Source organism: Pongo pygmaeus, chromosome 12, assembly GCF_028885625.2.
Source record: "Pongo pygmaeus isolate AG05252 chromosome 12, NHGRI_mPonPyg2-v2.0_pri, whole genome shotgun sequence".
Classification (NCBI taxonomy): Eukaryota; Metazoa; Chordata; class Mammalia; order Primates; family Hominidae; genus Pongo; species Pongo pygmaeus.
In genome coordinates, this window is record NC_072385.2 from 113,720,488 (window position 1) to 113,746,731 (window position 26,244).

General features: G+C 57.0%; 1 protein-coding gene across 1 annotated transcript; it reads left to right on the forward strand.

Annotated features, from left to right (window-relative positions):
* Nucleotides 1-24,446, forward strand: SDC1 (syndecan 1). Its single transcript, XM_054475932.2, has 5 exons — nt 1-408; nt 19,794-19,875; nt 20,965-21,443; nt 22,034-22,169; nt 22,322-24,446. Exons 1-5 carry the CDS (start codon nt 343-345, stop codon nt 22,489-22,491), a joined length of 933 nt encoding a protein of 310 aa, XP_054331907.1. The 5' UTR covers nt 1-342; the 3' UTR covers nt 22,492-24,446.
* Nucleotides 24,447-26,244: the final 1,798 nt, after the last annotated feature.

Below are 26,244 nucleotides of genomic sequence, written 5' to 3' on the forward strand. Positions count from 1 at the left end.
GGTGGCTGGGGGGGCGGGGTCCTGGGGGGTGTGGACTGGGGCTGGCCGGGAGACCTGGCGGAGCTGGGGGTGGGGGGCTAGTTTTTGCAACGGCTAAGGAAGGGCCTGTGGGTTTATTATAAGGCGGAGCTCGGCGGGAGAGGTGCGGGCCGAATCCAAGCCGAGCAGAGAGGAATCCGGCAGTAGGGAGCGGACTCCAGCCGACGGACCCTGCAGCCCTCGCCTGGGACAACGGCGCGCTGGGCAGGCGCCCAAGAGAGCATCGAGCAGCGGAACCCGCGAAGCCGGCCCGCAGCCGCGACCCGCGCAGCCTGCCGCGCTCCCGCCGCCGGTCCGGGCAGCATGAGGCGCGCGGCGCTCTGGCTCTGGCTGTGCGCGCTGGCGCTGAGCCTGCAGCTGGCCCTGCCGGTGAGTGCGGCCGGCGACCAGGCGGGGAGGCGGCGGGAAGCAGGGACTGGTCACCCGCCGATGCCGGCGGGTGCACGTGGAGGGGGAGGGGGAGCGGAGACTTCCCTGCTTCCCGCGCTAGCCCAGCGGGTCCCGGGACGGTGAGCCCCGAGACCAGGGCTCCAGCCCCAATTTCCTCCGCTGTCGGTGGGTGCCGCACCGGTCCCGCGCTGGGGAGGGTGGGGGGCCGGGGCCCCGCGCTCAATTATGTAAAACGTCTCCACATGTGTCGGAGCCCGCCAGCCCACAGCGGCGCCCGGGGTCCCCCGTTCCCACCCTCCTCGCCCCGGCCACCGCGGCGGCCGGGCCCCCGTCGGTGACCCGGGGGGATGCAGTGACCGCGGCCACAACGCCCCTCCTGCAGACCCTAATTCAAACCAGACCCGCGGGCTTGCGCCCTATCGCCGCCGAGCCCGGGCGCCCGGCCCCTTGAGCCGGGGCAAGTTTGGGCGCAGCGCAGCCGGCGCAGGAGCGGGCGGGCGGCCGCGTTGGCCCGGGGAGCCGGGCCAGGGCTGCGTGGCGGGCGCGGGCGAGCGTCTGCAGGGCCCTTGGGCTTGCCGTGGGCGGCTCGAGGTGAGCCGAGCCGGCCCGGCAGCGGGAGGTTCCGGGAAGTTGGCCTCGGAACGCTGGAGACCCGGAGGAGCCCAACTTCTGGGCTGCTGAAGTTGAGCTGGCACCGGAGGGCGCGTTCCCGTGCCGGGCACGGCCGAGGCGCAGGCGCCTTCCACGCGAGGGGACCCGGGAATGGCCTCCCGCTCCCCGGCTCGGCTTTGTGCTGAAGCCGCGCGGAGGGAAGGCGGGTCCCTTGGCCCGCCCAGTGCAGCTGGGGGAAAAGAGGGGCAGATGTGGAGCTCGAGGCTGGAAGAGGCCTTGGGGTGGGATGCAGCATCCACCTTCAGCGGGGCTGAGGCTTCACTAAAGAGGGACGTGGCCGACAAAGAGCAGCCTGAGGGTCCCCAGAAAGTGGCTCTCCCGCCCCGGCCACCGACCGCTAGCCCGCCTTCCCCAATGGGGGCGCTTTGTTCTCGGCCCCTGTAACCCTTTCCTGGGAACCGCCCCGTAACGCCGGCCTTGACGCGGGCTGGGACCTGGGCCGCAGCCAGGTGTCAGCGCGGGCCGCCCGGTGCCCGAGTCTGCCGCCCGAGTCCGCCTCCCCAGCCCCCGCGCCCGGTGCTGGCGTCCCGGGGTCCCTCTTGCGGGCCGGCTTGGCCATCCCCAGGGATGCAGAGGGGAGGTGCGGAGCCAGGGGCGCTTCCCCTTCCGGAAGTGGCGGTGTCTCGCCACCACATCTGGACAGTTCGACTCCCCCAGCTCTGGCAAAGGGAGGCACGTGGGCAGGGAAGGGGCGGGGGCGGGGTGGGCACTCGGGTCCTCCACTGCTAATGTGGCATCTGGACAAGTCTCAGCAGCTCTGACCCTCCGTAAAAGTTGCCTCCTGTAATAGCTGCCAGTTATTGAGCGCTTTGGTTTTTTTTTTTTCTTTACAGAGTCTGTCTCATGGGAGATGAGGTAGGGACAGTCGTTTCTGAGGCCGATGTGTAAAGCGCCCTCCCTGCTTCCCAGGTGACTCGTGCTTCCAGACATTTTCAGGTCCAGGAGAGGTCCTTGTGCCTATTGAACTGTGAATGGGCTGGACTGTGAGGGGTATCTGGGAGCACGAGGAGTGCCATGATTTCCGAGCTGCGTCTCATGCACTCCTGGCTTTCAGGTCCAAGAAGCTGCTCTCTAGGGTGGTGGTTTCTGTGGAACTGAGACTGTGCTTGGAGTCTTCGCTCCGAGTTTGGAGAAGAGAATGGAGCTGCGTGGCTTACCTCCCTGGACCGCCGGGCATCACCTCACTGCCCCATTCTCGCACATGATGGGGCCTCAGCAGGGGCGGCTGAAGTTGGGTCCTCCACCTATTTCCGGCTGGATTTAGGAGGGCTGCTGGTTCCCTTGCCTGCCTGGGGTAAAACAGACATTCCAGAGCCCTGGGATCCCACCGCACCCATTAATGCTGGGGAGGCAGGTGGAGTTTGGGATTCCCTGTGAACTGCCTTTCCTGGAGTTTTCTGTGGGCTGGGGCAGATGCTGCAGTGTGAGGCGTTATTTCTTGCCCAGAAACTTGGACATAGGGCCCAGGAGGCAGGAGAGTCTCAAAAGGGGAAAGGAGGAAGACTCCCTGGAGCTGCAGAGAGGGAAGGCTTCCTGGAGGAGGTGCTCGAGCTGAGCCTGAAAGCCCCACCTGAGCTTTGGGGTCAGACTCTGGCTTGAAGCTTAGGTGTTCTTTTTGCTTTTTCTGATCTTACAAAGATTAGTTTTCTCTTTCCCGGTTCTGCCCTCTCCCTCTTACAGTGAATGTCCCTATTAGGTTAAAGGTGGGGGCATGCGGTGCCTTCTCAAAGCTCTGATACCCCTTTCCTACAAGAAATCAGGCAGCTGGGATTTGCTTTAAGATGGGAGAAGGTTATTTGCAAGTGGCAGAGATCTAACCCTCTCTGAAAGTTCACTCTGGCCCCAGTGGGAAGCAGGTCAGAAACCCCCTGGGGACCAGGGAAGCAAGGAGTGACTGAATGGGTGAGGGGAGGCTGCTAGGAGAGGAGGCTGCTCAAAACCACTCCCAAGAGACTAAAACAGGTTTGTCTAAAAAGGTTTCTCTCTCTCTTTCTCTCTCTCTCTCTCTGTGTGTGTGTGTGTGTGTGTGTGTGTGTGTGTGTGTTTACTGTGGTCTTTTGTTTCTGCCATGTAAGAAAAATGGCTTGTTCTGGAATAGTTATTTGCTGTTTTTCTTTCTTTCTCTCTTCTCTTTCTTGAAAGGCATAAAATCCCTTTTGCCCTAATTATGGGGGCTAGTAGAGACATTTTCCCACAGCCTGGCAGAGAGGGTATGGGGGGAGGCACTAGCTGCCTCCGCTCAGGCTCAGAGCCTTCTAGAAGTGATGTCACCCCTGGCTTCAGCTCTACAGGGAGGGTGGAGCCGGTTTAAGTCTCTACCTGTGGCTCATGATGGGTTCCAGTAAAACCTCATTAACACACATTGGCAGGGAGACAGTAAGAAAGGAGAGAGCCTGGAAAGAATTAATGAAAAGCTTGACTTCTGCAGTTTTTTAGAGGAATCTTTTCTGTTGCAGCAGAATTTTGGATTCCTGAAATCCCTTGGGAATGAGGTGTCCAGTGTATTCATGTTTTTTCATCAAGCTAAGAATCCCTATTACCCTCAAGTATTCTTACTCTGGGCAGGACTCTCTGAAATATTTATTTCCTTTCCTTTATCAACCAAAAAATGCTAGGCATGATTTAATCTCTGCATGCCAGGGTCATCCTCCTCATCATTGTGCTGGGTTAGGACATTGTCTCCTGGATTTACTGTACTCTGAAGAGCACCTTGCCCCTCTGCCTGGTGCCCCAGGTTGCTCTGTTTTGAATTCTGGTCTTTCTCCTTTTTCCAGAGAGCAGCCAGAAGTGACATTTATGTGCCTGAGTGTAGCCAGCGGCTTTTCTGATCAGTTCTAATTTGTTACTTTTCTCCAGTGGCACTAAGAAACTAATCAGATGAGTTAGGCTTATTTCCAAGCTGAGAGTTTTAGGCTCTGGGTAAGGGCTTCGCCTATGAGTGAGACTGACGATCTGTGATATGTGGATTTTGTACCCTTCATGAACTTCAGCTGGGACCTGTTGCAGTCTCCCCTCTACCTCCCTGCACCCCACCTAGAGTAACAAAGAGGTGCTGCCAAGGTGAGGCCTTTAGGGGCCTCTCTCAGTGGAGAAAAATGAGTCATCTCTTGGGGCAAGTGCTTGCTGACCCCCATGTTTCAAGTTCCTCGACCTGGTTTGACTTGTAAGTGACTTGCTGGTCACAGGTAGCTGGACTGACCAGCTGAGGGCCATTATTCTTTAGCCTTGACTGTTACTCTCAGCTTCAGTCATGCCCCCATCTCTTCACCACATGTTTGATTTGGATTTTAGTTCCTGTTTCTATATAATGTGCATCCATACTGTGTGACAGGCCAGAAATGGCTTTGGATTAAGTAGAGCCTCAAGACTGAGTCTCAACTCTGCCACTAATTTACTCCATAATCTGGGGTGAGTCACTTTCCTTCCAAGTCTTGTTGTCCTCATCTGTAAAGCGGACATCATGATACCTGTTCTCCCTGTCCTCATTCTGTCATTTGCGTATTCATTTCATAATGGATATGTGAAAGTACTTTGTGATGAAACTGCCTGAGGAAAGTTAGCTGTCGATATAATTAAGGTTACCTTTTTTTGAGTGCCTAGTGTTGAGTGCTCAGTACTTTTCTTTCCTTCTTATTTGAACTTTACCCCAAACCTTTACAATATGTATCATTGCCCCATTTTGTGGATGAAGAAGCTGAGGCCTAGGGTGGTGGGCCCCTCCATTGGCTGAGACAGGATTTGCGTGTGTGTGTATGTGTGTGCAGTGTGTGTGTGTGCGCATGTGTATGGGTATGGTGTGAATACGTCGCAAGGCTGTCAAGTCTCCCCTGAGAAGCCTGGCATTTGGGGGCTGGCTGAACCCTGCAAGGCCCTACTAGGCGTTTGCTGGTCCGTCCTGAAGACCATGGATATGAGCGTTTTGGGCAGAGGGGGCTGGGCCAGGCTGAGCTGGCCTGAACAGTGCCATCAGGCAAACTGAGCACTGGGTAACATTCTGGAGTTGTGTTGGGTTCAACTGATGGCCCCTTAGGGACAGGCGAGAGCTCCTCACAGGAAGTAAATGGGGACCTGAGAGAGCAGGGGGGGAACCATGTGGACTGGGTGTGGAGGGCCCTGTTTGGATGGCGCCCTCAGGCCAGACCCCAGGTGGTGCCCAGCTTGCGCCATCTTTTACCTTGGGCGCTAGGGAAACATTTGTGGAATTAGCAGATTCTTTTGTAAGCCTGGGAGGCGGGCAGCATGGCGCGGGTGGTGGCCAGAACCCAGGACTCCTGGCTCTGGTGCCACAGTCACCTCCTGGTCCCTTCCAGCACCAGGTCCTGCTGGAGGCGGGGGTAGCCCATGAGGAACTGGTCATTAAGTGATTGCCGGGCTTCGACTGTTGCCCGATTGCCTTCTTTTCACCAACCAGTTTTGGAGTCTTGGGTCGAAAGGGCCCCTGAGGCCCTGCCTGAGTGTGCCTAGAGGAGAATGGGATTCAGGGAGTTTGTGGAAAGAGGGCTTTGGTGCTGGGATCCTGTACCCTGTCACTTCTCTCTCAGCTGTTCCAGCAGAGGCTGGGTTTTGTATGGGAGCATGCATTCTGGAACCTTCCACTGAATGGGACATGAGTGCCCTGACAGGCTCCAGGGGAAGGCTGATGTGTGTATGCCCCTCACCACAAGGAGGTGTGTTTGGGGTGCAGGTTGTAGAGGTGAGGCCGCAGAGGCAAGACCCTGGGCTTGGGGCCACTTCAGCAACTGTCTTGTCCAGCTGCAGGTGGTCATGGGGCCCACGCCATCGCCTCCCCTGGAAGAGTGAGCTTTATCTGTGATGTTACTGCTTCTGCCCGCCCTCAGGAAGCTTTCATTTAGGTGGAGAGACAGTGTGAGAAGGTCCCTGGCATTCCTGAGACAGGTGCACCGGGTCAGCTTGCCTGTGGTCAGTACTGTGGGGATCTCGGGGAGGGGTGATCTGAGCCTCCCCTGGAAAGTGTCCTGCTTTTTGGCAGGGCCTGTAAGGGTGGGGGCAAGCTTACGGGGCAAGGGGGGGGTGTGCCGTGGGAAATCTTGGGTCTTGGGGCCATTGAGTCAGGAGAGCGGAACAGGCGGCGGCTGGACCTGCTCCTGCACTCAGTCACTTGCCCAGCGACCTCTTCTGCTGCGCTCGAGGCTTCCTGAGGCTGCCACTGGTTCCTCTCCCCACTGGGAGCCCCTCAAGGGTCTCTGACCTCCTGGCTTTTATGGCTTCGTGGCTGCCTAATTCTGTGTAGAGGATGGGCTTCCTCTGGCCGTCAGCCCTGGGAAAAACTCTCTGCCTAGTGATTCACCTGAGGGTTGCAGCACCATGAGATGCCGTGTGTGTGTGTGTGTGTCTGCGTGTGTGTGTCTGCATGCGTATGTGTGTATATCTGTGTGTCTCCATGTGTCCGTGTGTGTGTCCATGCATCTCTGTGTGTCTGTGTGTCTTTGTCCATGTACGTGTGTCTGTGTGTGTGTGTCCCTCTGTGTGTCTCTGTGTTTGTGTGCGTCCGTGTGTGTGTCCATGTGTATGTGTGTCTCTGTGTGTGTGTGTCTGTGTGTTTATGTGTCTGTGTGTGTCTGTGTCCGTGTATATGTGTGTCTGTGTGTGTGTGTGTCCGTGTGTGTGTGGGGGGGTGCCTACTGCACAGGTTGCCAGTGCATTTGGGCCTTGCCTGGGCACTCCCGACTTGCCTTCCCCTGTCAGGCTGCAGTCTCAGTTTTGGGGGGCCTGGTCACTACCTGGCTGCAGCTTCCTTTTTAGACACCAGCTTCCTTTCTGCCTCTCGCCTCTGCTGGTGGCCTTTTCTCTTTTTCGCTGTGGCTCTGACATCCATCCTGTCTTTGGCCTTGGAAGTGTGTGGAAGTTATTCCTACAGAGGCGGCCAGTCAGGTCACCTGGCCTTCCTGGTTCAGCTGAGCCCCGACTGTTTGGCTGTGGCAGGCCATTGTCCCTCTGGGCCTCAGTTTCCTCTTCTGCCGAAGGATCGTTCTTCCCGTCCTCAGTTCTGAGAGCCACATGGGTACAGAGAGACCTTATCCTGGGAAGGGTGGAGGTGGCACTGAAGGACTTGTTGGGAGCTCACATTTCTCTGCCAGTATTCCTTCTAGGGACTCGAAGGAGAGTTGGTTGCCCAAGGGGTCATCGGTGGGATGGGCCAGGCCAGTGGAGGGCAGGGCAGGCTGCTTGAGGGGTAGATTCGAGCTCCTTGTGGGAGCTGGAGTGGACGGAGGTGCCTGGGTGAGGTTGGGTTGGGGCTGGGGCTGTGTGATGTTCTCCGCACACATACCCAAGAGTCCTGGCACCTGCCCGAGGTCCGCTCAGCAGCAGGAATGAAAGCCGTGGCGGGCAGGTTGGGGCAGTGGGGAAGGTGGGCGTGTTGATCAGTCCACTCATCAGCTGAGTCATGGTGCCAGGCCCACGGGTCCTCCCTTGAGACTCACCCAACCAACCTTGATCCACTGCAAGCCCTCTGGGGGCCGGCACGAGGCAGAGAGTGCAGCAAGACACAGGCCGGGGCTCAGGGGCCTGGCTTTCTGTCCTGGCTCTGCCTCCTCACTCTCGAGTGGCTGTGTACAGAGGCCTCTCTTGGTCTCAGTGAACCCATCTGTGACACAGGAGGCAGGGGCTGAGAGGCAGAGGTGAGGCAATGCTTTTGGGTGTGCATGGCCTCTTGTGGCTGTGTCGTGTGACTGGTGGGTATCTGGGGGCCTGCCTGTGCTCTGCTGCCTCAAGTTCTGAGGGCTTCATGAGCCCTATCTGGCTTGACCATATCTAAAGCCCAGAGCCTGGGCACCTGCTGTGTGCGTAGCCCTGTGCAGTGGTGAGAGTTCCATATCTGGTCTAGGGTATTCCTGTAAGAGAGGGTGGCTGTTACTGGAACCAGATGAGAGAGGTGGTCTCTGCAGTGACAATGAACGGGGTTCGCGATTCAGCACCTGTCACGTCTCCCCACAGGAAGGGTTTTGTCCCAGAGTCCCACAATACAGCAGTATCGAACTAGGAGCCTGGGCTGTAAGGCAGGACATTTTATGGAGCGCCAAACCTGTGGGGCTGCCTTCTGGCCATGGGGAGTGTCAGGGCAGGGGGTCTCCCCGAGGGAGCTGCAGAGGCTGCCAGTCCTGCTCTAGGACCACTCGTGTGCACCATGGATCTCCAAAGGTGTTCAGGGAACTCTTCCCCACAGTGGCGTGAGCTTGAGTTCATAGTCATTTCCATGTGGGGCTGCCTGGCTCTCTCTGTGGATCTTGTGTGCTACTCAGCAGGCTGAGAGACGGAACTCTGGCGCCTGACCTGGGATGCGTATGGTGAGGATTGCACGTCTGCCAGGGTGGGATGTGGGGAGGTTGGAGGAACTTCTGGAGGGCCGAAGAGCTCGTGGCCAACTATGGCATTTGTCGTGAACTGGGTCCCAGAAAGCCCTTTAGGACTTGGGCCCTGGCCCTGCTGTTCCCGTGCTACCAATACCAGTGGTGGCCGCTGATGCTCCAGGGACCTTACCTGGTTGGGGACTTGATTGTGTCAGAGTGGCATTGACTCTACCTCCAGTAGCTTCCTCTCATCCCTGCTGCCCAGGAAACTGTCCGAGGCCGTGGAAGGCCCATCTATCTGGAGTGTTCCAGGCGAATATGGTGGTCAGGTTTGGGCTTGCAGGGCCCGAGGTTGTGGGGCGTTTCAGGAGCCTCTGAGACCTTCCTAGAGGCTGGTGTCATTCTAGCTTCTCCCGGAGAAAACCGCAGGGTGCAGTGCTGCTGTGGTGGTGAGCATATCTCTTCCAGGATGGGGTATCAGGGAGGGTCCGGGCGGCAAGACCTCAAGGCTGGCCAGGGCCTGTGGGGCTGAGGGCCCGGCTGGGAGCATGGGCCATGCTTGGGCTGCATGAGATCTTCAGGCCCTGCCTCCAACCTTCCTCCCTGAAAGGGACCTGGGTCCTGGGGGAAGAGCACAGGAGGAGTTTCCCTGGGGTCAGGCCTGGAAAGTCCAGGAAGCTCACCCCTGAGTCTCCTTGGGTGAATCTGCAGCAGTGACTGGTTGTCTTGGGCTCAGGGAATTGTAGGAAGGGCATAGAGCCCCCTGCCTCCCTCCCCACCTCCTGTGAATGAGGTTCATTCTTACAGATCTTGTCTGGAGGCTGGGCATGCAGTGGGCACCTGTCTGACCCACCCGTCTTCCCTGTGTAAGGCAGTCACCTGAGCCTGAAGGCCTGGGCCTTCCTGCCTTTGGGGGGCCCAATATTGAGTCCTGAGACCTTGGGGCTTGACAGGTGAGGTGGGACCGAGAACTGGCTGGCTTGGTTAGTCCCGGCTGGGGCTGGAGTGGGGAGATGTTGTGGAGGCCAGGAGGAGCACAGGACACGGAGTCTAGCCCACCTGGATCACATCCGGACTTCATCGCTTCCTCCCTGTGTCATCGTGAGCACGATTCTTCACTTACCCCCAGCCTCAGTTTCCCCATCTGTAAAATTGAGTTTCTAATATCCTGCCCCAGAGGGCTTTTGCAGAGATTCCATGAAATACCATATGTGATATGATTGGGGCCCCTTCCTTGCCTAGAGCACAGAGAAGCAAGTCTAGGGGAGCACTGAGGCTGACCTGTGGGAAGGGGTGCAGTCTGACCCAGCCTGAGCGTGGGTCACTCTGTGTGAATGGCCTGCTGGTCTAACCCCAGTGCTGCTGACGTTAACAGGGCCTGCAAACATGGCTTTTGCCCTTCTCAGAAACATGAGCCTTCACTAGCAGGCTAGACTTTGCTCTCTTCCACCCGAGCCTCTGCCAGGGGCTGCCTCCTGACCTGAGAAGGTACGGGCTGGGTTGCCTCCTGACCTGAGAAGGTATGGGCTGGGCTGGCAGATGGGAGAGGAGGCCAGGCAAAGCCAGACATTGGGGCACCCTAGTAGGGGCTCAGGCCTGCTGGGCAGGACCCCTAGCAATGGGGCACAGTGGCCTGTCCCCAGAACTTCAGACTGATGGCTGTGCTGGAGAGGGAGCTGGGTTCTCTATGGATGCCGACAAAGCTGGGCCAGACTGCAGGGTGCCGCCAGTGGAAATGATGTCTGTTGTCTTCCTGAGAGTGAGAGAGCCCTGTGGGCTTCACTGTGATGGGTGGTTCATGGCATGCCTGCCGGAGCAAGACTGCTGGCTTCAGTGGCTGTGTGCCTTGGGACAGATGACATAGTTCCTTTGCCTCAATTTTCTCATCTGTAAAATGTGCATGGTACTAGAACCTAAGGTGATTGTGAAGCTCAAACTAATTCAGAGAAAGTGCTTGGAAAAAACTGATTGCCATCTCCTCTGGCCCAGAGGACTCAATAAACATTAGCTATGATCACTTTTTCCCCCTAGAGCCTAATTCAGTTGTTTCTATTCTTCAGGTAATCTCCAGCCCAGGTCAGAAGCTTAGACTCTTCTTCCACCACACCCCCTGCCCCCCGACTCCCCTGGTAGTCCCTGAGCTCTGGGCAAGGCATGTGGCTACTTCCCTTTCCCAGGGTCATGCTGAGCTTTTCAGACTGGAGCTGTATCCACAGTCTCCCTTTCAGCCATCTCAGCACCAACCGTGTGCAGAGGCTGAGAGGGCTAGGAGCTCTGTGCTGGGGGTTCGAGGCTGTGCAGATCTGCCAGCCCATCAGAGGGAGGGCAAGCCACTTGACCTGGGGCCTCACCAGTAATCTGGAGGATCCACCTAGCCTCTTCAGAGAGAGCCGTCACAGAAAATTCTGTCTCCCATCCCCCAAACCAGAAGGTACCAGCCCCACCCTCCCCTGGGACTCCTTCAGGGACACTCTGCCTTCCCGTGTCTCTGGGCTTCTCAGCAGCCTCAGTGCCTGCTCAGTCTCAATTGTTCTTTATCTGAGAGACAGGTTCCCAGGCTAGCCCATTGTTCTGTACACGGGAGGAGAAACCGTGTACATCTGTGACTCCAGGAAGAGCAAAGAGAATTTCTTCCTCCTTTCCTGGGTATGGCGTTGCTGGCATCCACATTTTGACAAAGGTTAAAAACTTTGCCCTTGACATCTTCCAGCCTCTGTTTTGTAACCGTGTTCTGTCTCCCAGAGCTCCCACCTACCCGCAGTGGCCTAGTTCCGGAGTTAGCCCCTCCCCACCTGGAAGTGATTTATGCTGTAGTGTGAGTGCTGGCACCCTTTAGCCCTCCCAGAGGACTTGTTTTCAAGGGGATATTGTGCAATGACAGGGACACTGATAGGAGAGATTTTGGTAATAAAGTTGGAGCTTGTTCCCCTCCCCCACCTTCACACACAGCTGGAGCCCTGGCTGGCTGCAGGTGTGTCAAAGGTGCAGTTTCTGCCTCTGTGAAACTTGAGGACACTTTATTTAGCAAGTACAAGGGGGAGGATGTCCCTAGAAGTCCATATGGCAGAGGTGCCCTGGTCCCCAGGTCCGGTGGCTACCCATTCCAGGGGACCCAGTGGGGACTGACAGGGCTGGGCTTCTCAGTAGGGGCCGACTGGGGAAATCTTGGCTGAGATTCTGACCTTGGTGGGCTCTTTAGGGCAGACACGGCTGGGGGAGGGACAGTGCTTTGGAGGCTTGGCTGCCCCCTCTGTCCCCATAGGGTGCCAGTTGCCCCACGGTCACCTTGATTTAGGATATCTCTGGCATCCTGCCTAAGCCATGACTCCCCTTGGGAAGCTGAGGGTGATGATACCAAGTCAGTGTGATCGAGTGTCCTTGTGGGTCCCTAAGTGGGGGGTGTTTGGCGAGTCTTGGGAGACAGATCCCTTGTTTAGCTCCCACAAGCAGAACTAGGCACTGAGGCTGCAGGGCCTGGGTTGGGTTGCTTTGCTCAATGCCTGCCTGGGTGAAACCTTGCCCTGCCTGGCCTGGCCCGGGTTTTGCCAGGGGGAGGAAAGCAGAGGAACTGGTCTTCCAGCTCCGCGGCTCCACACCCAGCCCTCAGCTGAGCCTGTTCTGAGACCAGTCCTGGCATGTGGGCTGCTGAGGCAGGCGCCAGCTCTGTGGAAGGGTAGGTATGGGGGGTGCTGGGGGCAGCACTGGCTTGGCTTGGGCATCGGAGCTGGCATGAGGCTGCCAGGATCCCTCCTCTTTTAATAAACGCCCCCGGTGTCCTGTGAGCAGGCAGTGCAGTGCAGGGCAAAAAGCCCAGGGCTGGGAGGCTCGGCTCTGTGACCTTGACCTCAGGCTTCCCATATGTAAAGCCCTGACCTCACACTAAATGGAAAATATTACCCGAAAGTGGTCTTGGAGGCCAAGCCTCCACGCCGGCCCTGCCCTGGAAGCCCCCAGGACAGTGAGGGGTCTGTCTCCGAGTGGCAGGGTGGGGCTGTGTGTGGGGGTGCCATCCAGAGTGTCCCTGAAAGGCGCTTCTCCTGTCGGAAGTGCTGCTGGGGACAGCCTTCTCTTCCTGCCCATTTCTGTCTCCCTCCTGCCCTGGGCCGGGCCTGTCACTCCCTGCCTGTCATACCCTCAGCAGGCCCCGGCTTGCCTTGTTCTCAGTAGAGAGCCAGTGAGCTGATAAATTGTTGTGCCTGTCACCGGAAGTGTTGGTGCTGCCTTGAGGCACCGGTGAGGCCCCTCCTCCTGGGAATGGCTTCAGTGGGGGATTTCGGGTCTGGAGACCCAGACCCCATCTGCGGCCTCAGCCTGCCTCCCTGGTGGGCTGTGTTTTCCCGGCTCCTGAGTTTGGAAACCAGCCTTAGGAGAGGAGCGATGTTTCTAGCACTTCCTCCACAACCCCGAGGCTGGGGGAGCGCAGTGTCTCCTGGCTTGTGGCCCTGCCCTGCTGCCTACTCCCACGAGTCCCACCATTTTGGCCAAACCCCCGTTGTACAGATGGGCAACCTGAGGCAAGGTGTTTCTAGCACCACCCAGTAATTTAGGGACAGAGGCCAGACTATCACCAGACTATCCCCATGTTGGACCTGGTCATTTTCCCTGGGCCACCCTCTGGTGGTCAGTGCTGTGGATCCCTGAGGAGGGGGCATTTGAAGAGTCTTGGGGGACAGAACCCCTGTCTAGTTCCCAGAGCAGCACCAGGTGCTAAAGCCGGCGGGGCCAGCCTGTCAGCCGTAAGGCACTTTAGCATTATCCACCAAGTCCCTTCTGGCGTCTAGGTGGGGAACAGGTCTAGAGAGAGGCTGAAAGCTGCCCAGGTCCCCAGCACGGGAGCCGCATGGCAGATTCCAGCCCTTTCCCAGAGACCCTTGCTCCTGGGTGCTCGGATCTGACCTGCCTGCTCAGTGCTTAGGCCGTTTCAGTCCAGGCTGAAGGAAAGGGTCACAGGGCTCCCCACAGAGGGAAGGCAGCCACAGATCCACGCTGCAGGGCACTGAGGCATTCGGAAGGTGGTGGAACTGGGAGAGGGTGTTGCAGCTTTTTCTCCCCCACCCTCCCACTGGTACCCCTGGAAGAGCAGGACCAGGCCCTGCAGCCTGTGCTGCCCTCCAGGCCCAGCCTTCGTCCCTGGAGCCCACCTGCCTCTCAGCTCCAGCAGCTGTCTTCTGCTCACCCCTGCTGGGTCCAGCCAGGCTGGCTGGTGGGAAGCCAGTGTGCTCAGCCCCAGGCACGAAGGAGCCTCAGCCCAGCTTCAAGTAGACACTTTCCCAGTCATGTAGGTGCTTCTGGATGTTCAGTGGGCCTTCAGCCCCTGGGGGAGGGAGGCTGGGCCGCTACCGTGGTGTGCTATCTATGCGAGTGGACGTGTCGGAAATGTAGAGGACATTGCTGAGCTTTCCCTGGTCCCTTTGCCAGTAGAGCTTGTTCACAGGGCTCTGTTGCTACTCAGTGCCTTGACTTTGAACACTGGACTCAAGTGAAGCGAGCTCTTGCCTCCTCCAGGCTGGGCCACTCTGGGGGATGCCTTTTCCTCCCCTCATTGTTTTCAAAGTGTAGTCTGAAGACCCCCTACAGGACCTGGGGCTTGTGAATGACAGAGTCAGCCTCTGGGTGGGGAGCTCGAAAGACTTCATTTGTAGTGGTCTCCTGGTGATTCTTGGGGACCCTGAAGCTGAGAGCCCCCAGTCTGGATGCAGGTGATGGTTTGGTTATCACCCTCAGCCAGTATGGTGTCTTGATGCAGAGGTGGGGGTAAAGGCTGGGGCTCTGCAGCTCAGAGATATCAGCCCCCAAGAGTCCTGAAGTCTAGGGAGGGGGAGAGTCAGCCTGTTTTCCTTGTATGTGTAGATCTGACTGAGAAACTGAGGGGGTAAAAAAGATTTCTAAACAACGGTGACCCTGTTTCAAGCCTCCCGAGGACATTTGCCATTGTGTGGAATCTCGGGATTGGGAGGGTGGGTGTCCAGCCTGCCATGACCACGGGCCCTCCTGCCTCATAACCTTGCAGCCTGGGCTCCTGGAACAGGTCTGGGTCTCTCCTGTCCACTGGCCCCAGAGCCAGTGCCATGGCCCCTGGTCCAGGTTGCTTGTGAAAGGCGGTGACCTAGCTCCTTTGATAAGGGGCAGCTCTTTATCCCTGGTTTGTTGGGGTATGTTGATTCAGTGACTCGGCTCCCACAGAAGCCGGGGATTTCGTGGCCACACGGGGCAGGTACAGCTGACAGATCAGCTTCACTTTCCTGCTCCGCCACGGATGACTGCGAATCAGAGGCCCCCTGCACTGCCCAAGTTAGTGCTTGGGGTGAGCGTTGTCTTATCCTCTCCTGAGTTGGTTTGGGGGCTTCAAGGCCTGGCCTTAGTAGTCCCCTTAGGGCAGCTCTCTGTACTTCAGCCTCTGAAGCTCCCCCTTTTTAAATCCCCCTGGAGCCGGACACCTGGCCATACGTTCTGGGGGGCTGGGAACTCTGCCGGGCCAGGACCAGACTGTTTCTTCCCTCTTTTCTCCAAAAGCTCCTGGCGTGATCTTGGCTCACTGCAACCTCCACCTCCTGGGTTCAAGTGATTCTCCTGCCTCAGACTCCCAAGTAGCTGGGAGTACAGGTGCACACCGCCACGCCCAGCTAATTTTGTATTTTTAGTAGAGACGGGGTTTCACCATGTTAGCCAGGCTGGTTTTGAATTCCTGACCTCAGGTGATCCGCCTACCTCAGCCTCCCGAAGTGCTGGGATCACAGGCGGGAGCCACCACGCCTGGTAGTAATGCTTTTTAAGGGGTTTGTGTTTTACCCATCACTCACTTCAAGCAGCAGGTGACCAATGTCAGTGATTCAGGGTGCGGGCTGGAAACCAAAGACCTTCTGACCTGGTGGCCTCAGGCTGATGGGGTAGGGATAGATGGGCAACCTCTCAGGTTGGCGACTGGGCCCGCTGCCCCCCCTCGAACCTGTCTGAGATGCCCACTGGACATCCTGGCTTCTGAGGCAGCCAAGGCACTTCTGACCTGTCTTGCAGAGGAGCTGCAGTGCAGCTGCCCCTTAGCCCCAGGGCTGGCCAGGGCAAGGGGCTCTGCTGAGACGGAGGTTGCCAAGGAGAGTGGCCCTCTTTACCTCTGGTATGGGAGCGAAAGCTGGCAGTTGGCTTGAGGCTGCCTTCTGGAAGCTTCTCTGCCAGCTCTCTGCCCACAGACTTCAGATGTGCTCTTTGTAGTGGCTGGCAGCCGGTGATGATGACTCCCCATCCCTGGTGGCACAGGTCCCGTTCTGGTCTACGCCATTTCCTCTCCACCTCTCAAATGTGGGCTGGTCCCTGGGTAGCTTCACCACTGGGGCAGGCTCAGCGACTCCAACTCAGTGGAACTGCGTCCCATTGAGGAGCCTTAGACAGGTTTTCCTTAAAACTGATTGGCTCAACTGGTAGGGCTGGGGAGAGAGAAGGGAATGGCAGATGAGGAGAGCAGTGCTGCTGCACGGGGAGTTGTAGTGTCTGGGCGGCCTTGGGCAAGTCCCTCGCCTTTCAGAGTCTCTAGTCCTTATCTGCTAGACAGAGTGATCTCAGCCCCACTGCCTCATCTGCAGGGGAGTTGTATAGATGAAAGAGGAATGGGTGGAAAGTGTTTCCAGCCTTAGAGAAGGCCGCACTCCTTCACACCCTCTTTCTTGCTGGGTCAGAGCCCTGACCCCAGGATTCTCTCCAGGGTCCCCAGGGTATGGCCAGGAGACCAGCATGGCTGAGACGGAGATGGGCTGACCTGACCGTTACTCCCTTACTCCCTGTCCCCAGACTCCAGGCAGCTGCCTCTTGATCCCCCAGCTCCGAGGTGAGCCAAACCTTGGGCTTTCTAATCAGTGAGCTTCTAGGGTCTGCGCTGTGGGTGGGGAAGGGGCAAGGCATCCCTTGCTTTGAACAAACAGAATGAGTGGAAGCCTAGATCTTACCTAGCACAAAGTTGTTGATTCGTTCTATGAAGAGTTGGTTTTCCTGGGACTTATAGAGGTTAAAGGCCGGTTAGCCTGTTGCCTTCCTGGGCAGGGCATGAGGTGGGCTCCAAGCTGAGGCCACCTGTTCCTGAGCAGCCTTGAGCAGTGGCCAAGCAGCCTCGGAAGCACCCAGGTTGGAGATGATGCTGAGGAGAGCTGCCCAGGAGGCCTAGAGGCAGTTTTCTGCCGGCTGTCAGCACAGCAGGCCTGCTAAAGGAAATCCGAAGTCTCACCAGAAACTCCGGGAGTCAGCTGGCACCTTGGTAATCCAAGTTCAAACTCAGCAGTTTCTGCTTATTTCCTCCCCAGGGGGCTGAAATCTCACCTTCTCCTCATCTGAGGGGCTGTCACAGAAGGTTCAAGCTGGAGGAGATTTGGGAGGTCTCTCTAGCCCATCTCCTTAGTGGAGACTGAAGGCCCAGGGAGGGGAGAGGCCTCCGGAGGCCAGGGAGCTGGTTTCAGTGGAGAAAACATTTGCTTAAGAGCTTGTTGTGTAAACAAGATTGCAGAGGGATAAGCCGGCGGAGCTGAGGGAACAAATTGTTTTTAGGGACGGGGCAGACTGAAATGCTTATCTAGTCAGGAGGAAAGCCCTGCTCTTGGGAAACTGCTAACCTGTTGGGGCCTCCCTGGCATTCCTGGGTCTCACTGGGCGGTGCCTCCCAGGTTGTACATGGGCCCCAGTGTGTGTGTCTCGCCTGTGGGCTTCTGTTGCCTCATTGTTGAATGCAGCATGGATCCAAAGGCTCTGGCTTCTGCTGAAAGATTCGGCACTCTACAATGCAGCAGAGGCTCGTGGGGTCGAAGTGCCAATGCCTTGCTCCATCCCTGCGCCATCTCGAGCTTTCTCTTGAGGGAGGTGGTGCAGCAGGAGAGGATAGGGCAGAGTCCTTGGATGAGAGTGAAGCCATGGTCCCAGTGAGTATGGGTGGGGGTGCCCACTCTGTGCCCCACCCCCGCTGGGCAGTATTCTTTGTTGATGAAGGAGACAGGCTTGAGGGAGACCAGGGCAGCTTTCAGAGCTCTGGGAAGGCAGCACAGGTGTTTGAAGCACCACATGGAGATAGTGTAGATCGGATGTGGCCTTGTGTGGAGGCAGGGGGAGCATGGACCATGACTGTTTTTATTTATTGATTGATTGAGACGGAGTCTTGCTGTGTCACGCAGGCTGGAGTGCAGTGGCACAACCTCGGCTCACTGCAACCTCTGCCTCCCAGATTCAAGGGATTCTCCTGCCTCAGCCTCCCAAGTGGCTGGGAATATAGGCGCGCACCACCATGCCTGGCTAATTTTTGTATTTTTAGTAGAGATGGGGGTTTCACCATGTTGGCCAGGCTGGTCTGGAACTCCTGAGCTCAAGTGATCCTCCCAAAGTGCTGGGATTATAGGCGTGAGCCACTGCACCAGTCAAGTCAATGACTGTTTATTGTAGATGGGCCATGGTGGACTGTGACCGTTCATTGCAGGTGAGCCTTGGTGCAATGTGACTGGTTACTGTAGATGGGCTATGAATCGCCCTTCTAGGGTCAAAACCTTTCTCTTGGGGGAAGGAAGATACAGGTTAGCTTTTGTCCTTTCAAAGGAAGTTCAGTGTTATTTCTGACCTTGTGGTTTCTACACGTGTCTGACGCTTCCCTCTGACCTAGGCCCCTGGATGTAGAGCCTCCACCTGGTCGGGCTGTGCCCCAGGGCTGCCTCAGGAGGCAGGAGGTCTTGTCTATCCCTCTCTGCTTTGCACTACCCAGGAGTGAGACCCGTGGGCCTATGGCCAGGGCCTGGCAAGGCCTCTTGGGCTGAGGAGGCCCTTTTCCTTTGGAGCCCAGCCTCAGGTGGGCCCCCTCTGACAAGTCAGTGCAGAGGCTTCTGGTGAACAGACTTCTTCCTGCCCTCCTCTTCTCATGAAACTTTATCTACCTCCCTTTCACCCTCTTTCTAGACAGGCCTGCTGGCATTTGAGGCTCCCCTAGTTAGACAATGGCCACTGTTTGTGGGTGCCCACTGAGTGCCAGGCTGTGTTAGGCATAGCTTCATTGAATTTTGGCAGCAGTCCTGGAATGTAGATGTTATTATTTCCCCATTTTACAGACAGAGAGACAGAAGCCATAAGCGGTTTAATGACATCCCAGGACCACGCATCTAGTGAGTGGCAGGATCCGGAGTTCCTAAAGCTAGTGCTCTGGACTGTGCTGTTCTGCATATTTTTTCATTCTTTGTTCTGGTCCCAGACATTGGGGCCCTCTCAAAATAGACTGTGTAGTGAGTGGGGTCCTTGGGTCTAAGTCTCGCAGCTGAATAGGGCTCTCAAAGCCACGCTTCTCACCACCTGGCTGCTGGGTTCTCTCTTCCTTATCTGAGGTCTTGGGGCCAGTGTGAAGGGCAGAGGCAGTCCTGACTTTCTGCCCTCCCTGCCGACCAGGGTTCTGCACAGGCCTGCTCACTGTGTGTGGCGTGATCCTGCCTCCCCGCCCCCACCCCCGGTCCTGCCAGTCAGCCCCGGCCTCAGGAACTGGAGAGATGTGTATATGTTTGCCCTCTGGCCCCTTTGCCTCTTGGAGCTGGGCAGACGGGCAGCATTCCTGGGGCTGCTGTTTGCCAGCAGGGCCCGTCCCAGGCCCACAGCCCACTTCTTGGAGGCTTCTCAGTGCAGGGCCCCTTCCAGATTAGCCTTATATGTCCCCAGCCTGATGGACACCCTGTCCTTCCTTCCCCAAGGAGGATGATACTCTGACCAAAGGGCCTGCACCCAGTCTTTACTGTAGAGAGGAACTGGGCCAAGTGTGGGAAGGTGCATCAGGGCCAGGCCTGGGGTTTCCCTGCGTGGGCAGACCTGCCTCAGAACAGACAGTTCCCTGTGCCCAGCCCTGCCCCTGCCCCTTGTGCCGTCCTCGGTATCCATACCTGGGGGCCAGCATGCATCCAGGTTGTCCTGAGATTGTTCTTGGGGGTTTTTGAAAGCCCCTCAGTGGGGCTGGGTCGGCAATCTTTGGCCCCAAAGCTCCCTGGCTGATGGCCCCCAAAAACTGGTTCACAGTGTAGGGTGGGCTGATGGGGTCCCATGGGGGCCACAGCCTATGTTCCCAATAACAGCTCCCTGTCTGCCCTTCTGAAAGGTCTGGAGCTCCCTCACCAGACTGAGCTTCTCAGGGTGAGGGCACTGCCTACTCTCTTGTGCCCCTGCACCCCTGCACCCAGCACCAGGCTGTGTTGTAGCATCAGGGGTTGGGGCATGGGGACCAAAGTGCTGCCCAGAGCTGAGGGTCCTGGTGCCACATGAGAAGGCTTCTTCCTGTGTACCTGTGCAGCACAGGATAGGGTGAGTCCACTCAGCTGTCTAGGATAGGATCCAGGAGCAGCAGAGACCTGGCCAAGCATCTACTCATACCATATTCTGATCCTTTTCCAGCAAATTGTGGCTACTAATTTGCCCCCTGAAGATCAAGATGGCTCTGGGGATGACTCTGACAACTTCTCCGGCTCAGGTGCAGGTGAGGTTGTCATGGGGGCCCCCCCACCCAAGACGGCAACAGGTCATGCCTGGGGACAGTGGTCAGGCAGTCTCCTGTGTTTACTGAGCATGTACTGAGTGCACCCTGCCTGCCCCATCTCCACCCAGCTGGCTCCAAAGGGCAATGCTGAGGAGAGGAATGGGGTCCGTGAGCTGCCTGGTTAAGGAGAGCTCATGCTCGGAGGTGAGGTGAAGGCTGTGAGCCCCAGAAGGCCCCAGGGCTGCCTGCTGCACACAGGCTCATATTCACTAGGAATACCTTTACTCACTAGGAAACCTCTGGAACCCCCTTCAGAAGGTTATTTGACTCCTGAGCCTCTGTTTTCTCATCTGTGAAATGGGAATAATACCTTGACCTGATAAGCTTGTGGAGCTGTAAGGCAGCACAGAGCCGGCTGGGGTGTAGCTCTTCCATCCAAGCTCTCTTCCCTACTTTCCCTTTCCCTGGGTGTACTGGGTGAGAGAAGTCCCTGAGCTGGTCGTGGTCAGGGAAGCTTCACAGAGGAGGTGGCTCTTGAGTGGACTTCAGAAGAGGGGTGAGAGCTAAGGAAGGAGGCTGAGGTCATCCCTGGGGAAGTGACCTAGCAGAGGCCTGAGAGCTGCACGGTAGGATATCTGTTGTTGGAAGTATCTGTTGTTGGAAGTGGGGGCCTTTTTTCAGGGAGGGTGGGGCCAGAGAGGTGTGTGCCCTGGGATAAGTAGGATAACTGAAGTAGTTATGCCCTTAAGGGATGCCCACCCCACCCCTGTGGTCACAGAAAAGCTTTCCCAGGTGGCCCAGGCACCTGTCTCGTGGCTCCAGAGACCAGGCTGCGCCTGGACACACACAGTGGGAAGGGACAGCTCTCTTTGTCCATTTTCCAAGGAGCTGAGCCTCAGCTGCCTTGCCCAGGTACTAGCCTCCCTCACAGCCTGAGCTTGGCCGGCCCAGGTGCTCTGGGGCCTCCCCCACCCACCCAACACACTCTGCTTCTGGTCCTGCACCCCCCAGGCCCCCTCACAACACACTCTGCTTCTGGTCCTCCCCACCCCGCTACCTCCCCAACACACTCTGCTTCTGGTCCTGCAGGTGCTTTGCAAGATATCACCTTGTCACAGCACACCCCCTCCACTTGGAAGGACATGTGGCTCCTGACGGCTACTCCCACGTCTCCGGAACCCACCGGCCTGGAGGCTACAGCTGCGTCCACCTCCACCCTGCCGGCTGGAGAGGGGCCCAAGGAGGGAGAGGCTGTAGTCCTGCTAGAAGTGGAGCCTGGCCTCACCGCCAGGGAGCAGGAGGCCACCCCCCGACCCAGGGAGACCACACAGCTCCCGACCACTCATCAGGCCTCAACGACCACAGCCACCACGGCCCAGGAGCCCACCACCTCCGACCCCCACAGGGACATGCAGGCTGGCCACCATGAGACCTCAGCCCCTGCAGGACCCAGCCAAGCTGACCTTCACACTCCCCACACAGAGGATAGAGGTCCTTCTGCCACCGAGAGCGCTGCTGAGGATGGAGCCTCCAGTCAGCTCCCAGCAGCAGAGGGCTCTGGGGAGCAGGTGAGTGGCCTCCGCATTCCTTGGGACATTGGGTGGGTTGGTCCTAATGCCTGGCACCTGGCAGGCCCTACACCTGTGCCCTGTGGGCATCTTGTATTCCTCACCAGGAAGACAGGGCACAGGGGCCCACCTTCCCCTACCCCCAGGGCCTCGCCCAGAGCAGGACAGACTAATTATGAGATCAGAGCAAAAGCACCCTTAAAGATCACCCAAGAGAGGGCTCCCCAAACTTACAATCCAAACTTGTAGCCCCTGCTGCAAGAGTGAACGTTATACCATGTCCTATTTTTTCTCTTATAGCTTCGTGGGAATTTTACACTTTACACTAAAATAAGCCTGCTTATTTCCAGACAAAAATGTGTGCTTTGTATCACTTTTTGTGATATCCATGCCACGGTCCAGCCAGGGTCCAGAGTTGATGTGGCAAGAAGGCCTGGCTTTCGGGCCCTGTGCGATCCTGGTTTGGGTGCATCTGAGTGGGTGGTGGCAAAGATCAGCGGGGCAGGAGCTGCTTCTGGGTCTTGTAGTGGAGCTGGTTGCTGCTGCTGGCGGTGACCTGGCCAACCCAATCTGCCCCTGCCCTCCCATAGGACTTCACCTTTGAAACCTCCGGGGAGAACACGGCTGTAGTGGCCGTGGAGCCTGACCACCGGAACCAGTCCCCAGTGGATCAGGGGGCCACGGGGGCCTCACAGGGCCTCCTGGACAGGAAGGAGGTGCTGGGAGGTGAGTTTTCTCTCAAGGGGGGTAGTTCGGGGTGAATTGCTGCTGTGGGGCCAGGGTGGGGCTGACCACAGCCAAGGCCACCGCTTGGGGGAGGGTCTGCAGCAGAGCCCAAGGAGCCGCTGAGCTGAGCTGGCCCCATCTACCTGCCCTAGGGGTCATTGCCGGAGGCCTCGTGGGGCTCATCTTTGCTGTGTGCCTGGTGGGTTTCATGCTGTACCGCATGAAGAAGAAGGACGAAGGCAGCTACTCCTTGGAGGAGCCGAAACAAGCCAACGGCGGGGCCTACCAGAAGCCCACCAAACAGGAGGAATTCTACGCCTGACGCGGGAGCCATGCGCCCCCTCCGCCCTGCCACTCACTAGGCCCCCACTTGCCTCTTCCTTGAAGAACTGCAGGCCCTGGCCTCCCCTGCCACCAGGCCACCTCCCCAGCATTCCAGCCCCTCTGGTCGCTCCTGCCCACGGAGTCCTGGGGTGTGCTGGGAGCGCCACTCTGCTTTTCTGACTTCTGCCTGGAGACTTGGGGCACCAGGGGTTTCTCGCATAGGACCTTTCCACCACAGCCAGCACCTGGCATCACACCATTCTCACTCGGTTTCTCCAAACTGAAGCAGCCTCTCCCCAGGCCCAGCTCTGGAGGGGAGGGGGATCCGACTGCTTTGGACCTAAATGGGCTCATGTGGCTGGAAGATCCTGCGGATGGGGCTTGGGGCTCACACATCTATAGCACTTACTGGTAGGACCAAACATCTTGGGGGGGTGGCCGCTGAGTGGCAGGGTTCAGGAGTCCACTTTGTTTCGTGGGGAGGTCTGATCTAGATATTGACTTGTTTTTGCACATGTTTCCTCTAGTTCTTTGTTCATAGCCCAGTAGACCTTGTTACTTCTGAGGTAAGTTAAGTAAGTTGATTCGGTATCCCCCCATCTTGCTTCCCTAATCTATGGTCGGGAGACAGCATCAGGGTTAAGAAGACTTTTTTTTTTTTAAACTAGGAGAACCAAATCTGGAAGCCAAAATATAGGCTTAGTTTGTGTGTTGTCTCTGAGTTTGTCGCTCATGTGTGCAACAGGGTATGAACTATCTGGTGGCCCCGTTTCTGGTGGTCTATTGGCAGGCTGGCCAGTCCAGGCTGCCATGGGGCCGCCGCCTCTTTCAAGCAGTTGTGCCTGTGTCCATGAGCTCAGGGCCATGCTGAGGCCTGGGCCGCTGCCACGTTGGAGAAGCCCGTGTGAGAAGTGAATGCTAGGACTCAGCCTTCAGACAGAGAGGACTGTAGGGAGGGCGGCAGGGGCCTGGAGATCCTCCTGCAGACCACACCCGTCCTGCCTGTGGCGCCGTCTCCAGGGGCTGCTTCCTCCTGGAAATTGACAAGGGGCATCTTGGGCAGAGCTGGCTCTGAGCGCCTCCATCCAAGGCCAGGTTCTCCGTTAGCTCCTGCGGCCCCGCCCTGGGCCCTGGGCTGGAATCAGGAATATTTTCCAAAGAGTGATAGTCTTTTGCTTTTGGCAAAACTCTACTTAATCCAATGGGTTTTTCCCTGTACAGTAGATTTTCCAAATGTAATAAACTTTAATATAAAGTAGTCCTGTGAATGCCACTGCCTTCGCTTCTTGCCTCTGTGCTGTGTGTGACGTGACCGGACTTTTCTGCAAACACCAACATGTTGGGAAACCGGGCTCGAATCTCTGTGCCTTCGTCTTTCCCATGGGGAGGGATTCTGGTTCCAGGGTCCCTCTGTGTATTTGCTTTTTTGTTTTGGCTGAAATTCTCCTGGAGGTCGGTAGGTTCAGCCAAGGTTTTATAAGGCTGATGTCAATTTCTGTGTTGCCAAGCTCCAAGCCCCATCTTCTAAATGGCAAAGGAAGGTGGATGGCCCCAGCACAGCTTGACCTGAGGCTGTGGTCACAGCGGAGGTGTGGAGCCGAGGCCTGCCCCGCAGACATCTTGGACATCCTGCTCCCACCCGGCTGCAGAAGCCAGAGGCCCCCAGCCCAGGGCTTCTGCACTTGCTTATTTGACAACGTTTCAGCGGCTCTGTTGGCCACTCTGAGAGGTGGGCCAGTCTGCGGATCAGAGATGCACCACCAAGCCAAGGGAACCTGTGTCCGGTATTTGATACTGTGACTTTCTGCCTGGAGTGTATGACTGCACGTGACTCGGGGGTGGGGAAAGGGGTCGGCTGACCATGCTCATCTGCTGGTCCGTGGGACGGTGCCCAAGCCAGAGGCTGGGTCCATTTGTGTAACGACAATAAACGGTACTTGTCATTTTGGGCAACGGCTGCTGTGGTGGTGGTTGAGTCTCTTCTTGGCCTGGCGATGTCCTGCTGCGTCACCGTCTAGGGGTGGGAGCCTGGTTCTGGACAATGCTCTGGCTCGGTACAGAACAGCAGAATTCATGCTGGTCCCTCCTGTCATAGAAGACAGAGTCCATCTCTGCCCTCCTCCCCCAAACCCCTGTGCAGGCATTCAGCATCTCGCCTTCCTCCTCCCGGGGCTCAGCCCTCCTGCCCAGCTCTCCTTGTTCCTTAAGGCTCCAAGTGGATCATTCCCTTCCTCAAGGACATGATGGGCTCCCTACTGATTCTCAAAGCTTGCTATGTGTTGTTTGCTCACTGTGATTTCTGTACACTCACTAGCAACAGTCTTAAGTGCCAGAGGTCTAAAAAAACCATCTGCAGAGTAGGGAAAAACGACAGTGAAAGACCTGGAGGTTGAGGCAGCACGCTGCACCGCAGGGGTCCTTAGTGTCCTAGAGCATCTATTATAGCTGGCTTCCCAGTCTTGTCCAGGCTGCTGGCCCATTCTGTCCCTGGTGCAGGTCAGCCCCCGACCCTAGACCCCAGGAACGGCCTGGGCTGTGCAGAGCAGGAGGGACCATTTCTTCCCTGCCCCTGCACCTGCTGATGGAGCAGGGACCGCTGGCTCCGGGTGGCTTTGCAGGATGGAGAATTCTATTCTTCCCTGACACATTGTGTTCCAAAGGGTTTGGAGGCCGAGATAAAGTTTTCCAGGTCATTTATTCATTCAACAAACACTGAAAATACCAGTGCCTATTTCCTGCCAGTTCCTGGACTGGACAGGGAGGGCCCACTTGTAGAATCGGCCATCAGATAGTATTACTTTTATTAATAATGTATTAATAACCCTCCACATGGGACCTGCAAGGTGCCAAGACCCCAGCCCCCTGGGCTGCCTGTCCCCATATATCCAAATCAATTAAACTGCACCCCATCCCACCTCTTGGCCCTGCTCGTTCTTAATGCCCTTTCGCAACTCCGCGCTTCCATTCTGAGTCCCCCACGCCAGGGCACCCCCAGGACAGGGCTGTGCCATCGAACAGACTTTGCCACATGTTTAAGACTAACAGTAAAAAAGGTGGAGGTGTTTAAATGTCATCCTTGGGCACTCCTTCCTCAAGCAGTGACTGCCCACCTCCCCTTGGGCCTCAGCCTGCTGTCCTGTGTCGCAAAGCCTAATCCCCATCTCTTCACTTTCCCACTTGCCCTGCCTGGGAGGGGAGCAGTGGGCACTATTTCCTTTTTCCATTCCCTTTACATCATGCCCACAGTCTGGCCTGGGTGTGGGAGAGAGTGTGCGTGTACATTGCATGGGCGACTCACTGGATCTTCTACTAAGACCTCTCCCAAGTTATTTTCTAATTGCACAAGCCATCTTCTCTCAGATCGTGCTGCACTCTCAATGTGCAGCCAGCTTCTGTTTTAAATAGCATTTTTTTGCCTCACTTGCCTCGGGGGTTTTGCTTGGGATATGTTTTCATAGCCAGAATAAAGACCCTGCCTTCTATTCTGCTCTCTGCTCTCAGGGAGGTTGTGGCCAGAGGAAGCAGACAAATGATAGAGTGGTATCAATGACAGAGAACTGTGTGGGCTGTGGGGCAACAGGGCACCTAACCTGCACAGCATCTGGGTCGTGGAGGTGCCAGAGGGTGGTTGAACTGGGTCTGGAAGGACAAATTCAAGTCAGTCTCTCACGTGGGGGAAGGGATGTCAGTAGAGGATGTGAAGTGCTGGCAGGTGCAGGAGGGAGGGGCTGGAATGCAGAGCGTCAGGGCT